Raw genomic sequence first — 14567 nt, 5'->3', positions numbered from 1 at the left:
TTTTTAATGATTAATAAGTTAGTGACTAATGAACATGACTCAGAACATTCTTATTTACGGTGCCATTCAGTGAAAAAGTAGGAGTTTCTCAAGGAAAAGTTTCCAAGTATTTGAAAGAACCTGAGAATCTCAGATTGAAATATACAAGTTCCTGCTTATTACTTGTAGACTCCCCTCAAGAGCCCTTGCAAATGTTCAGTGGAAAGCAATGCAATAAGTAATGAGCATTAATCAGATAAATAATGATCTGAAATTTTCTATTTCACAAAGTGATTGTGTATATATTAAAAGAGAAATAAACTTTTTCCCCCAATTGCAACCTACACATTGAAGCTTTATCTGGTCTCAATTTCAATAATGTACATTAGCAGCCACCTTTGTAAATATTTTGGGTCAGAACCTTTGTCCCCATGGAGTTGTGCTGAGTGATCTTAAAGTAACCCTATTGAGATTGTGTTCTCCATCTGTTTTAAAAAATTCTCTTTCTATGTTGTCTGATGGACTATTGATATGAGAGAGAGTTTTATGTTCTGTATGCAAATCAACTTTTATAACATAGTTCATTTAGCTAGTGTGGGTGTTATCTGTTGTCCTTTCATTAAATGCCTGGCTGTGTTTAAAGCTTATAGGCCAGATCCTCAACTGGTTTAAATTAGCATAGCTCTACTGGTATCAGTGCAGCTACACCACTTTACATTATCTGAGGATCTGGCCCCTTTTATCCATTAATTACTCAGAATAAATGTATGGGAGCTATTATTAAATTATGTCTACCTGTTTGTTTGTTTGTATTGCAGGTGTCTGTGTTTTTCACATTGTTGCACATCCTGTTATTCAGATTTGATTACGTGTAACTACCTCACATTTTATATTTTGCAGGATTTTAGGAAAACAGCTCCTTTTTCCTAGAGATGAAGGCTTTCAGCATTTTCAGAGCCAAACGACTTGCTCGGTGTACACCAAATCTTTACTTGGCTTCTGTGAAAGCACTAGCAACACAAAAGAGTATGTTAACATTTTCATATATGTTACTTTTTAAGCATTTATATTGACATTACATTTTTCCTCATATTTCTAATATTTACAGCAACTAAACTGTAACTATATTAACATAAAAAACCTCAGTCACAAATACATAAACATTACCTCTTATAGATGATCAAATAAGTGAAAAGTTTGTGTGCTATATCAAAGAGTTTTCTTGATTGTGCAGCAATTGTACTGTGGGCTTTTAAGACCTTATTAGGCTATCATTTGAGTATATTGTCTTTGTGTAATGGAAATAAAATTTACTTAGACAAAAGCACTTCACTTTGATCTATCATATCTTTTCATAAGTGTGTATGCATATTATTTTAATAGCCTTAAAACACCTCAGTATAATGCAGCAGCTGCCTATTTACACTTCTTTCCATGTATATTTAATTCTAATTCTTTTGTTTCAGGCTGTGCATTTTGGGATCTAAATTAGTCCCAGTAGCATCCCCAGTACACAAATCATTAGACTGTGGTTCCCCAAGGATTTCTGTTTCTGACTCATCTGAGTATTCATTCCTGGAAGAAGAAATCTATGAGGTTGATGGAAAAATTGAAGAGTATCTTGCTTTTGACAACAAGGAGCTGTAAATAAATTATATATTTTTTGAAGAATATAATGAGAAACTATCATGAAATTGCTTAAACCCTGTGCTTTGCTTTTCTCTAAACCTACTTCCAATTAATTTAGAATATTCTTTAGTCCTCACTCTCCACTGTGGTTCAGAAGTACACCGTGTAGCTCAAAAAGGGAGGATGCAAAAGTGATTTTAAGCCCCCTTTCTGTTCCTCCCGACCCTGGGCTACCTATGTGTCTCCCAGAATAAGTTAAAGCAGCCTGAAGAGGGTTGTGAAAGTGCAGGGAAACCACATCCCCAGCACTGGCTGCAAGGTTGGGAAGTTATGGTAAAGGAACCATTGTGCCCTCTCCACAAGAGAGGATCCCCTGTTCCTGAACTAGTTTGATTCTTCTGGGGCCAGCTACACCATTTTTAGCATCACTTTCCACCAGCACATCTAGAATGCAGCCAAGAATGGGACCTTTCAGAATTGAGATTATAGAGGTTGTTTTTAATATATATTTTTTTCATTTTCTTAAATTGTAATATGATTTAATGTTAGAACAAGCATAGAATAAAATTTAGTTCCAGAAAGTTCTTTTCATACTAAGTGTATCATGAGGCAGTGAGTAAGGGTTCTGTGATGCACCTGTTCCGCAATCCAGACAGGAAGAGAGAGAAATAAAGTGGGGTGAAAATGCCCATATAATAATATAATGGAAGGGTGGGTGTGGCACATGAGGTTACATGGTCCCCTGCTCCTGCAAAGCTGCAGAAATCACTCCAAGTCACTCCACATGGTCATGGCAAATGTGTCTGGATGAAAAGGATGTGGAGCTAAGAATCTGCTCTACACAATATTCTCCCCTTCAAAGATGGTGGAATGGTATTTTCCTTAGGTGGTGGTGAGATAAGGGGGTGTGGGATTCTAGCCTCAAATGCCTAAGTCCATCAGTTTTGTCTCATTCCTGCTATACAACCTATGTCTATGGCTGCTATATCAAGAGTCTCAAAAATGTCTTGTTATAATGCCCCAGTTTAATTTTTCATGTTGCTACCACCACCATTCAATCAGCAAGCGGCAACAAAGCAAAGTAAAACCAATTCATAATTTCAGTTTGGAGCAGTTCTGTTTTCTTCCGACAGTACATGGATCATGTATAATATGAAACTTGATCTTTTACATATAAATCTATTTTATGCTTTTCTGGACCCATTAGAAAGTATGTTAGATTTACTGTTTTTTTTAACAAAAACATGTAGAACTTGTTAATAAAGCTGAATTTGCTTCAATCATTAGTGATGATGAGACTTTGGAAAAAAAGAAAGCCCAGCTTGCTCGAAAGAGGAATAAACGTGGCATTCCTCCTGTTTCTCCCAATGCCTGTATCAAAGATGCAGTGGCTGCTGAAGTGTTTGATGGTGTCTGGAGCAATATAGTTGAAATATTGGAGGAGCTGATTAGAAAGAACTGGGAAACTGCTATCACAGGTACTCAGAGTTTTTGTAGATGGCACTTATAGAAATTGAACTTGGAACAGTAATTTAATGTTAATTAAATATGGGCTTAGCAAACATCTTTATTCTTTTTAAATATTACTGTGTGTTTACATGGCACTTCATAAAATGCATGCACATGCTCCCAAAAAAAACATTCTTACTGACTTCAGTGGGCTTTGGATCAGGCCGATAAAGAGAGGAGGTCTCTCACAAGAAGTGCTTCAGTGCAAGTAGGCACAAAGAGATCCTTGGTGCAATATGTATCATGATGCCCCTTGGAAGCTCTTCAGCAGTAGAGATTGAATCTGGGGCCTGGGTATCTAAAAGCATTAGCCTCTAGTATTTAAGCTAGAAGACCCGAGTTTGTTAGCAAAATCACAGTATAGACTCATCAAACTCTATGTGGTCCAGCCACTAGAGGGAGAGAGAGAGCCACACTGACTATGGGTCATGCAGCGATTAACACAGGATGAAAGAACATAGTTCACTGTGATTAAATTTAATTCTTCCTGGTGTTTTTAACAGACTGTTGTATAGAAAAGCAGAAGGTAAAGAACTAGCTCTTGGTGAAATTTTGTGCTTTGGCATGTGCATGGGGTTGCCTTTAGAAGCTAATGGGATCTGCATTGTTTCTTAAAATGTGTATTAACAGAAGAAACAATGCCAGAAAAACATACATAAAATCAATCTTAAATAAAAAGGAAAAATATATAAATGGAAACCAGTAAAATAATCAACTTCAAATTCGTTTTAAAACTATGGCTGGTCTACGCTTAAATATTCATAGCCCTGAGTGGTGCAGCTATGCAACCTAACCACTGGCATAGACACAGCTAGGTTGGCAGAAGAATGCTTCTATTGACCTAGTTACTATTTCAGGAGGAACATCACCTCCCTAAGCAATGTAGAAACCCATTCCATTGCTCTAAGCTGTGTCTACACTATGGAGTTATGTTGGCATAGCTACAGTGCTGTAACTATGCCACTATAGCCCCTGTAGTGTAGACATGGTCTAAGCAGAAGAAGTTAAATATTTGCAGTATTCTATACTGGTAAAACTGAGTGCTGCATGTGTTATTGCCAGACTACACAAGAATTGTTCAGGCCTCAAGTGAATTGTTTAGCTCAATATTATGAATTAAAGAGGAGGAGATTTAGGTTTGCTATCTTTTCCTTTAAGAAAGACATCCACTTGTGGAGAATAGGCTGCCAAGCAAAGTATGTGGGCTAGGACCGTTGAGAAATTTAAGAGTATGATAGAAATAATGGCTTTTATACTCACTGGAAAAGCAGCAATGCAGCTTTTGGCAGGCAGGAATGGACTAAGAGGACATTTGGTTGCTTCTGTTCATACGTTTTTCTGTTTCTAACACACCTTACATGAGAACGTTTCAATAATGTTCCAGCTGTTTTACCAGTGTTTTCTAAAAAATAAAAACAAATTACATTTCTTCCACATACATAGCCCAACTGATTTATCATTGACAGAGAAAATAGTCATTTTGAAAATGTTTTTAGAAATAAATGCTTTTAATCTGACAACTAGTTTATTTTTAAATGTCAAAAGACTTAAATTAAAATGATCTAAGACAAAATGTCAGAACATTTATAATAAATGTTGAATACTGTTTATCTAGCAGATATGTCAGATCTGAATCACTGATATTTTCCTACCATCAATTTGTATAACTGCAGAAAAATTTGTTTCTTAATCACTTGTATATTCTACACTGGTGCAGAGAATGATAAGCAGATGGAGAAATTGAAAGTTATTACAAGTAAATTGCCACATCTACTAGTCTCCCATATTACAGCAGATACAGCAAGCGTCCCCCCATCAAGAGGCTCTGAGGCACGAAGCACATCTTTTGGTTCACATTTTGTTCCATCTCAGGTAAAATATTGTTCCCCAAAACAGAATTCTATTTTTAGTTGGCCTAGGCCTTTTCTGACTTAAATCAGAAAAAAAATTCATTTTATTGATTATGCATATTTAAGATATTTAGTTTGACTTCCCACCTTTGAGTCTGGTTTTTAAAAAAACACAAGTCTACATCATTGTTGTAACCACTATTTATTTGGACCCCAATTAGAGCCCAAAGACCCCAATTAGAATTGAGACCTTATTGTGTTAGGTGCTATAAAAACAGATCGCAATATTCCCTATTCCTTCTCAGAAAATTATACCCTTTATATTGAAAGACAACCTTCCCTTTCAATAGAACCATGAAAGAACTCTTCCTTGCAAGGTGCATGTGAAGTTCCAGCCTAACTCCCCTTGTTCAAAACCCCTAACACCAGATTGTCTTAGTTGGTCCTCTTCTCTCTCCGCTTTCCACTGTGTTATGGGTTGGTGAACAAAGAGACTTGTTCAGTGTCTGCCTCAGTGTTGGAACTTGAGAATCTTGGGTTCTATTTGAGTTTCTGGAGGTGAGTATGCTCTAGCAGTTACATATGCTTCTGCCTCTTTCCTCTAGCTTGTCCCTTTCTGACTCTGTCCCCTATGCTTCTGTTTCCCATAATATGTCCCTGTTCCATCCATAGTGTCACTGCCCCTGCATTCAAGAAGCTTCCTTCTTCTACTCCATGCTTCCCAGGCATCCACAGGGGGAGCTTTGAGAACATAGGAGAGACAGCTTCTCTGCTCTTAGGGCTTGTCTACACTTAACGGGGAATCAATGAGTGGTGATCGATGCATCAATGGTCGATTTAGCGGGTCTTAAACCCACTAAATTGACTGCAGATCACTCTTCTGTTGACTCCTGTACTCCACCGGATTGAGAAGAGTAGGGGGAGTTGACAGAAGAGCATCTCCCATCGACATCGCGTAATGTCGACCCTGCAATAAGTAGATCTAAGTTACGTCAATTTGAGTTACGCTATTCACGTATTTCCCCTGTAGTGTAGTTCCAGTGCTTGGTACTGTAGTGGCCCAGCAGCCAGGAGTAAATTGCAACCAAAAAAAAGTCCTGTTCAGCCCCTGCAGCCTTGAGCTTGAGAATGCCTAGTGAAAAATCGAATATTTTGAGAATTTAGCTGCCATCCTCTAACAAACATTTACTGAAGCAAGTGCAGACACCAATGGTCAGAGGTTTATAATGTAGCCAAATTTAGATGGATTTCCGGGGGGGGAGGGGCCTTTCAAGTCATCTCTCTGTCCCAACAGCGACTCCTCTGCTAAATTTTTGAGTCCCTACTCCAAAGCATGGTAGAGCTTCTCTGTAAAGTGGTTGTAAGAATTTTTTAATATTAACAAAACATATTTTTCACTAACCTCATTCTCAGAAATGGCTGAACCGTTTTATCTGAAACTTTTCAGAAAGTAACCAAATAAATTATATATAATAGCCTGAAGTGGACATATAATAATAATAATAAAAAAATAGCCTGAAGAAAAAACTTTAAGCAAAGTTATAGGGCCCTGTTTTCAATTACTTACAATAGAATGGAAAAGCAACCTTAATTATAGTCATTGCTGCCAACTCTGCCTATAGTAGAAATAAATAGTGGGGTACATATTACTTATGTTTGCAGTGATAATACTAAATAATTATTTCTTGTAATATGCATTGTTAGTCTTAGTTTTCAAACTTTGTTTTGGGGAGTATTGAACCTTATTTGTTTGCATTTTATCTTATATGGGGGAGAAATGTTCCATTGTGATCTGAAGTGGGATTTCTCTTGCATAGTTTTTAAGCATCTTTTGACCTAACTATGTGGGTTTTGGGATTTTTGAAGCCTTGCTTTGAAGAAGGTAATGAGACTGAAAGGTTAAATGCATTTATTTTTTTGCTCTCTTTAGGTTTACCGTTTCTCCAGCAATGTTTATAGTGATTTGAATGGCGTCATGACAATTCAAGCTAAACCACTCCAACAGAGGCATGCAAGCTTGGCAGACAAAATACAGTAAATATTGATATGAAAATAGTATACTTTTTTTATGATATACTTTGTCATTTTGACCATATAAAATATGCTTTGGGATTTAAAAACTGTAATTAAAAATGCAGACACCTTTCTGTCAATAATAGATATGATTGAGTTTTAATTTGTATAAGTAACAATTATAGTCTTCTAAAAATGTGTGTTTGTTTTGTTTTCTCTCTAGGAATGAGCAAGAAGACAAACAACGTAGCATAGGCTCCAGTCTTCTCAACTCAGGGCGGAATCGGCGGGGGCGAATTACTGATAACAGTATTCTCTCATCATCTCGGGTACTGCTGGCATCTTCTAGGAAAATGCCAACCCATCGTAGGCTACCATCTCTCACTTCAGACCCGCTATGTTCAAAGACTCCTAGTGTGTACAGCGATGAAGTTCTTAGGGGAACTAAACTGTGAGTTTTTAGTTTCACTTTCTTCTTCCTTGAGGTGAAGACCTTGCTGAACTTGAACAAGAGCATTCATTGTTACAGGGCTTAGTGAAGTACTGTAAAAGATTTGGGAACTAGCCCTGAGATTTCTGAAAGATTCCACACTTCATACAGAAAAATGAAGCAGAATAAAGCATTGTTCTGAGAGCTGCCGCTGCATTAAGTGTTCTGCTATTTATAGTAACTTAAATGTATTAAGAAATGTTGTCCCCAGTGTATTAGATGGAATATGAAATCTGTTTAATCTGAATCCTACAGGTATACTGGCTTAGCTCGCTTGTCCTCTCCACTTGTACATACAGCCCGGAACAAGTTACCACCAATAAACACAGAGGCTGTTGAACAGTATCTTTCAGTACCCGGATCACGGCAAGGCTTTGTAAGATGTGTACTTGTTAATATTGTTAAAGAACATCAGTAACTTGAACAAGACAAACAGACAAAAAAATTCCCCAAACTCACTTTGTATCATTACTTGAAATTAGTACTTTGGGAGAATTGCATTCAATCATATTTTATTGTGATACAATCATATTTTATTGTGATATGTGAGAGTTTATAGTTACATCTTAAGGAACGTTGCAAGGTATTTTAGGCCCCAAATGTAGGTCATTTTAAAGATATTTTTCTAAAATAATTTTTTCTTGAATTTTTAAAGAGCAGATATAAATTAATTTTGTATTTGTGTTTTAGATTTATATATTGTCTTGCAGTGTTTTGTTACATTGTGCTAGTGTGTGAGAAGTAGAAAATGAAATTGACTAAAAGTGAATATAAATAAAAGTGAAACTGATCCATTTTCATTGTCCAAGAATCATGAAGTACAAGAAAAGAGAAGAATGATGGAAGTAAACTAGAATTTTGAAATTATTTCAGTTTGAATAATATACTTCCCAATATTTAAAAAATTATAAATATGAACATACATGAAGAAACCCATAACCTTTATGGCTTTGTATATTCTTATGGTCCTTTATGAGAGGAAGGATGGTGTAGCAATTGAGGCACTATCCTAGGACTTAGAAGACCCTGGTTCAAGTCCCTATTCTGGCAAAGACTTCATGTGTGACTGTGAGCATGTCACTTAGCTTCACTGTGCCTCACTTCCCCATCTCTAAAATGAAAATAATAGCACTGCTCTATCTCACAGGGGTGTTGTGAGGATAGATATGTTAAAGATTGTGAGATAGCAGCACCTAGCACTTTGCATCCTGTCGCCTAGTGGAAATTGCAATCCTAAATTAGGTGCCCAGATTCCCTATACAATGTCTGGAGAGAGTTAGATGTCTAAAAAGGGATTCACAGAAGCCAGCGAACTGAGCAGGAGCTGCGTAACCTAGCCAGTAGAAATGTTGAGGAGAGGGGTGAGGTCTAAGCTCTGCCCCTCAAAGCATGTTAGGTGCCTAACTCTGTGCTGGGAGGGAGGTGCTTCCCTCTGCTCAGGATTCCTAGCAGTAACCTCTTTCCTGGAATTAGGCATCATCGCCAAGTCAGTCCTTTCTCATGAAAAGTGATGGTGGTCCTGCACTCCCACTCCTTCTACTAAAAACCCAGTGGTTAGGGGACTCACCTGGGAGGTGAGAGACCCTCCTAGCCATCTTTTATCATAGATACAGTAGGGTCTAGCATAACCCTCTCAAATTATGTAGAACATGAGACATAGACACATGCTATTAACACAGCTATCATTCTTAGTCTTAAACAGAACCTCTTGCAATTACACTTACCCCCTCTATAAAACATGTTACCTTAATTTCTAGACACTTGAAATCCAATTGAAAAGCCCAACCTAGTAATTTTAAAAACTCTTAACTTGAGCCTTTTACTTAGTGGAGAATTAGCTCTTTGCTTTTTTCTTCTCTTTTAATTAAAGCAAAGGTCAAAAGGATTCTTATTTTAGCTATGCCAATATTTGCATTTATTTCAATGCTCAATTTTCTTTCTCTCTTTCAGCATAGAGGGCGATATCCTCATAGTAGAGTGTCAAGCGCAGTACCTGACAGTGCAGAGCGACGACCACTTAGAGAGCGAACTGTCCTCATTGATCAGTTTTCAAGACCCAACACAACTCACACATTCAGGGTGGGTTTTTCTGTGATTAGAGATGTTGGATCAGATATCTGTGGAAGGCTCGGGCAGAGAGAGATGCAGGACACCTGCCTCCCCGCCGCCGCCACCACCACCACGTTTGTATGACTGCAAAACAGCCTCCCACAGTAGCAGACCTTATGATTTCAGGAGCCCAGGGACTGTTTACTCCTACTCCCTCCAGAGAGCGGGATGTCTTAAAGAGGGTGGGACCACGTTGCTGCACTGGTCTGAAGAGTGGGGTTAGTGTGCTGGGAAGAGATATCTGCTGTATCCTAATGAACGAAGCAGATTGCACCACCTCTATGTGCAAGAAAGATGCCTGTGGAGGCACAATTTCTCTTATACTCCTTCTAGAGCAGTGCAACTCCACCACTGATCTCTGTGCTGGGCTCTGGTGCGAAAGTCACAACCGAATCCTTAATCCGTGAGAGAACCATAATGAACAAAAATATTTTCTCTCTTTTTACAGTCAGACACCCCTCAGAAAAGGTCATTGACGCCCATGGATTTTGCAAACAATACATGGACAGGTCAAGGCTTTTTAACAGGTAAGCAAAAGCAAAAGATTAATTTAAAAAAAGCTGTACTGCACAGAACTGCTGCTGAGGGGGAAATTGGGGGAACCTGGTGTGGGGAAGTACACAGAGCCTCTGACATGGGGGGGAAGAGGAGAAAGGAGGGCATGGAAGAAGTGGGGATAATGGGGAACCTGGTATGGGTGGAGAGGGAAATGGGGAGGCACACAGAGTCCCTGGCAGGGAGAAGATTGGTGGAGTTCCTGAAATAGAGGGGAATGGGCGGGCAGCATGCAGGGAGCTTTTGTGGGGTTGGGATGGGGAGTGTGGAGGAATGCAAGGAGCCTCTGGTGTGTATAATAAGCTCGGCCTACAAAAGCTATGAAATGTGCAACCCCCTCATAGGTTCCATATAAATGGCAACAGTGGCAGTGTTTGTTTATAAATCTTTTCAGACATTCATAGATGTTTTCTGCACATGACATTCCACACTAGATTATAAAATGTCTAAACATACTCCATATAATTATGCTTTTTCATTGGCTGAGGTTGAAAAAGCTTTACACCCAACTTGATGGCATTTCTCTGTTTGTCTGTCTGTCTATGTAATTCGAAAACTTTTGAACACTGAGTCTAATCAATTCCAAAATATCAGGGTCCCTGTTAAGCATCAGTGGCCAGAACCCTATTGTTTTTTTGGGGGAAATCAGAACACTGCAAGGGAGGAAGTGTGGGCACTGCCATCTGTCTAGCACAGACACAGCTTCAAGCACCTCTGCAGTTGTCTGTGGATCAAACATCTGGTTGATGGCACCCATTGGTACCTTCCTGCATCACAGTGCTCCTGCTCATCCTCCCAAGAGAGTTTGACACATGAATGATGTGGGGAATGTGGGTGTTCACGCAGAGCTCCTGCCACTCGGGAGAATAGGTGACCCTGGAATAGGGCAAGAGAGGGAATGGGTGGCAATTGGTATGAGTGGCATGGGGGAAAAGGTGAAAGATTTGCAAGCAGAGTCCCTGCCAAGGGGGATGGGGAGAGTGGGGGAAATGTGGTGGTGGGGGGATATTTGGGAGCCCTTTGCATGGGGGGAAGGAGGAAGACAGACCCTTTGGCATAGGGAGATGGGGGGAGGAGTGCATGGGATGAAGTGGGAATAGGGATACACAGAGCCACTGGCATTAGCGGGTAGAAAGGGTTGGCCCTTATATGGGAGGAAGGGGAAATTGGGGGCACACAGAACCCTTGGCAATGAGGAGATTGGGGGGTAGTTGCAGGGAGTCCCTGAAAAAGAGGGGGATGGTACGGTGACATATAAGAAGCTGGAGGTGGGGGGAAATGGAGGGATGCAAGGAGCCCCTGATGTGTGTGATAAGCTTGGCTTACATGAGCTACAAAGTGTACAAGTCCCTCATTCATTATTAGTGTATTGAACATAATCAAGTAATTTTAATGTGAAAAAGAAAATGGAATTTTTTTGTTTATAATGTTCTTTAAATCAAATCTTCAATTAAATCATTGTTGGATTTCAGCTAGGTCTTTCCTTTGCTGTACTAGCAAAGCAAGCAGGTACTGGAGTGGAATTCATTATTCCTATGGGGCTCTCAAACTTCTGGGATAAAGCAGTACTTTTTATGTTAGTTTCCATTCAGCTAATGAAAGTCTGCCATTCCACACGTTGTGTGTCCATTCTCATTTCTGAGAATTGTAGGTTTTCCTGAGTTGTGGATAATTTTTTAGTTAAAGCTTCATGCAAAGAAACTAATACAAACCAAAAGAACTACTTGGATAAAAAACGGTGACATGTGAAAATACAATCAGCTAATAAATGTTCTTCTAAAGGAGGCCTACAGAAGTAACCTCAATACAGGATTGGTGTGACTTTTGGTTATAGTACACTTACCAAATAATGTTTTGTATTTTCAGGCTCACAGCATTACTCCAAATCCTTTCAAAGAAATCCATCCACTTTCAGGAAGAGATTTCAAGTAGCCTCTTAATATAACTTGGAAAGAGACAGAAAATCCATGACAATAAATGGAGGACTATGCTTCTCGGTCTACTAGCTATCGTCACAAAGAATAAAGAAAGAGTATTGCAGCAAACTGTATGCTGCTTTGTCTTCCAGTCCTGGGCATATGTGTATGGCCTTGTTCAAAAGTAGTATCAGCAGAGACTGGATCAAAATGAAAGAAAAAGAAAATAAAACTAATGGTTTAAATCTGGACTGTAGGAATTTGGTGTCTTTCCAGGGTAAAGATGAGGCCACTGTCTCTTTCACACGCGTACACTAACTTAGTTCTTCATTTGGGAAGCAACTTCATAGTTCTGCTTCTCTGTTGGCAGAAGCAAGTAACAACCTGCTTAAATCCCTGTAGCTGTATTCCCCTTCCCCTCTCCAGTGTTACAGGCATTTTGGATTGTCCCTGCACTGATTATGTACAAAGTTAACGTCTTTTTAAATAAGAGTTTGTACTGTCCTGTGTTTATCCCGATTATGCCCTTTCTCTTTTCTAGTGTCAGATTTTTCCTGTTGCTCTTTGTAAAAATTGCCTGTCCCTAGCCTTTCTTCCTTGTTTAATTTATCTTCATCTGAACAGTGATTAGAGAACTGTATTTCATTCATTATTAGTAATTAAGCTGTTCAGTATGTTAAGTGTTCTGTAGCTCAAATGGAATCGTTCTCAGGAAACAACAGTTGTTTTGTCAGGCTGAATTATTCCATACATTCTCAAGATTTGAACCTGCTTGCTGACCTGTGAATGACAGTTCTCTCTTACCAAACCAGTTGTTGTTGAAGTTTTTTAATGTCACATACTCATGTGAAACCTAATAAAAAATCCTGTATCTAATCCTTCAGCAGATTTATTTTAACATTAAAATATTTACTTAATGAATAGAGGCAGCATTTCATACTCCTTGCATCTGTTTAGACCATACAAAAAAACCCAAAAAGTAACTTACAGTTTTTTGTTATTCATTATGTGTAGTGCAGTAGTGCCTAGATTGCACTGGCAGGCTCAGGGCTCCAGTGTGTCAGCCCTGTACATACATACAATAGGTGACAATCCCTGCCCCAGAGAGTCTACAGTATAAATATGTCTTTTAAAAGTTGTAGGGTAAATGGGCACAGAGAAATTTAGTGACTTTCCCAAATCACCTAGCAGGTCAGTAGCAGAGGTGAGAATAGAATCCGGGGCTCCTGAGTCGCGGTCCTGTCCCCTGTTCATGGAACAACACTACTTATCAACCATCCCTACTCAGGAAATTGTCATGCAGCACTGTAGGCTCTTTGCTTGGCACAGTTCCCAGCAGCCAATCTGATTGCTTGTAGAAGAGGTAGGGGGTGCTGATGTGGAGTGCTCTGAGGTGTGGTTAGCACCTGTGATTTGGCAATAAGTGGTCTTCAGCTGCTTAACTTGCTCCTGGTATTGATCACATGCCGGTGGTTCCCCAACGCTCCCAGGTTTTCCAAGATACTTTTGTACTCATGATCATTTCTTGTGCTCTGGTGAAGTCAGATGTCTTGTTCTCCTTCCACTGCAGTTTTACCAGAATCTGGCTGTGTTCCTCTGGTCAGCTAGCAGTGTGCTTGATGTAGGGTTTCTTCTTAGAGATGGACATAGCTAACACACAGTAGGTTAACTGTGTTTACAGTTGAGCAGTCCACATGGAAAGGATGGTTAAACACAGTTATGTTTGAACCAGGAGAGTGCTTCCGGTTCCTGGGAATCAAGTGATAAGTTTGAGGTAGAAGGGTTGGGGGACACAGACCTAGGGGATTGTGAGATAGTGCTGACGGACTCTCTGGATGTGAGCTTGGCGACCCAGGCATCAGCTGTGTCCACTTTTACCCATGCCACAGTGGGACTCTGGCTTGGACCCATATATGCCTGTGTGAGGCTACAGGCCTGAGAGGTTTCTGGCACAGGTTATAAGGCTTTGTATGTGGACAGTGTAGTTTCAGCTTAAACCTGAGTCTGAACCTGGGATCACTATGCCGTGTATGGATCACTAAAATGTCTGGGATGAGAAATAACAGGGAATGGGCCAGGTGAAAAGCTAGTATGGAAGGAACTAGGTGGCTGATGGAAAAAAAACAGTGGAGGGGAAGCTGAGTTGGTATGTATTTTTTGACAGCAAAAGCAAAATTTGTTCAACAAAATGGGCAGTCTTACTGACAGAGCATGAACACTGCTGGTTGGCTGAAGCAACACTAGTCACAGCTGTAGAGGGTGAACTGCCTGGGGGAATGAAACTTCTCCTGAGACAGAGATTATACATGATTTAGGGAAACAATACTATGCTAACAGAACTAGTGCTATTTTATTAAACCACTTCTGAAATTGGGTGGAAAGTAGAATGGGTAGGAGTCTTTCAAAAATTTGACCCCCTCCAAAAAATAAAATATTGAGCAAGTCTAGCTGAGGGTAGAGTCTGTAGTACAATCTGTTACAATTAAAAGTGTCTACACTTATAGTGCCTTTTAAAAT

At 39.4% G+C, this 14567-nt stretch overlaps 1 protein-coding gene across 1 annotated transcript in view; it reads left to right on the top strand.

Moving 5' to 3' along the window:
* LOC115652277 (protein FAM149A-like) overlaps positions 1 to 14567 on the top strand; it is a 133372-nt gene that overhangs the window by 68809 nt on the left and 49996 nt on the right. The window contains 9 exon segments of the mRNA XM_030564108.1: positions 880 to 1005; positions 1446 to 1622; positions 2896 to 3086; positions 4835 to 4989; positions 6898 to 7001; positions 7204 to 7431; positions 7726 to 7846; positions 9421 to 9549; positions 10028 to 10106. Of these exon segments, the coding sequence (XP_030419968.1) occupies positions 880 to 1005; positions 1446 to 1622; positions 2896 to 3086; positions 4835 to 4989; positions 6898 to 7001; positions 7204 to 7431; positions 7726 to 7846; positions 9421 to 9549; positions 10028 to 10106 (1310 nt within the window).

Source organism: Gopherus evgoodei, chromosome 5 (genome assembly GCF_007399415.2).
Source record: "Gopherus evgoodei ecotype Sinaloan lineage chromosome 5, rGopEvg1_v1.p, whole genome shotgun sequence".
NCBI classification, from domain to species: Eukaryota; Metazoa; Chordata; order Testudines; family Testudinidae; genus Gopherus; species Gopherus evgoodei.
Note: the sequence above shows the minus strand (reverse complement) of the source record. Positions and strands in the feature narration are given on the sequence as shown.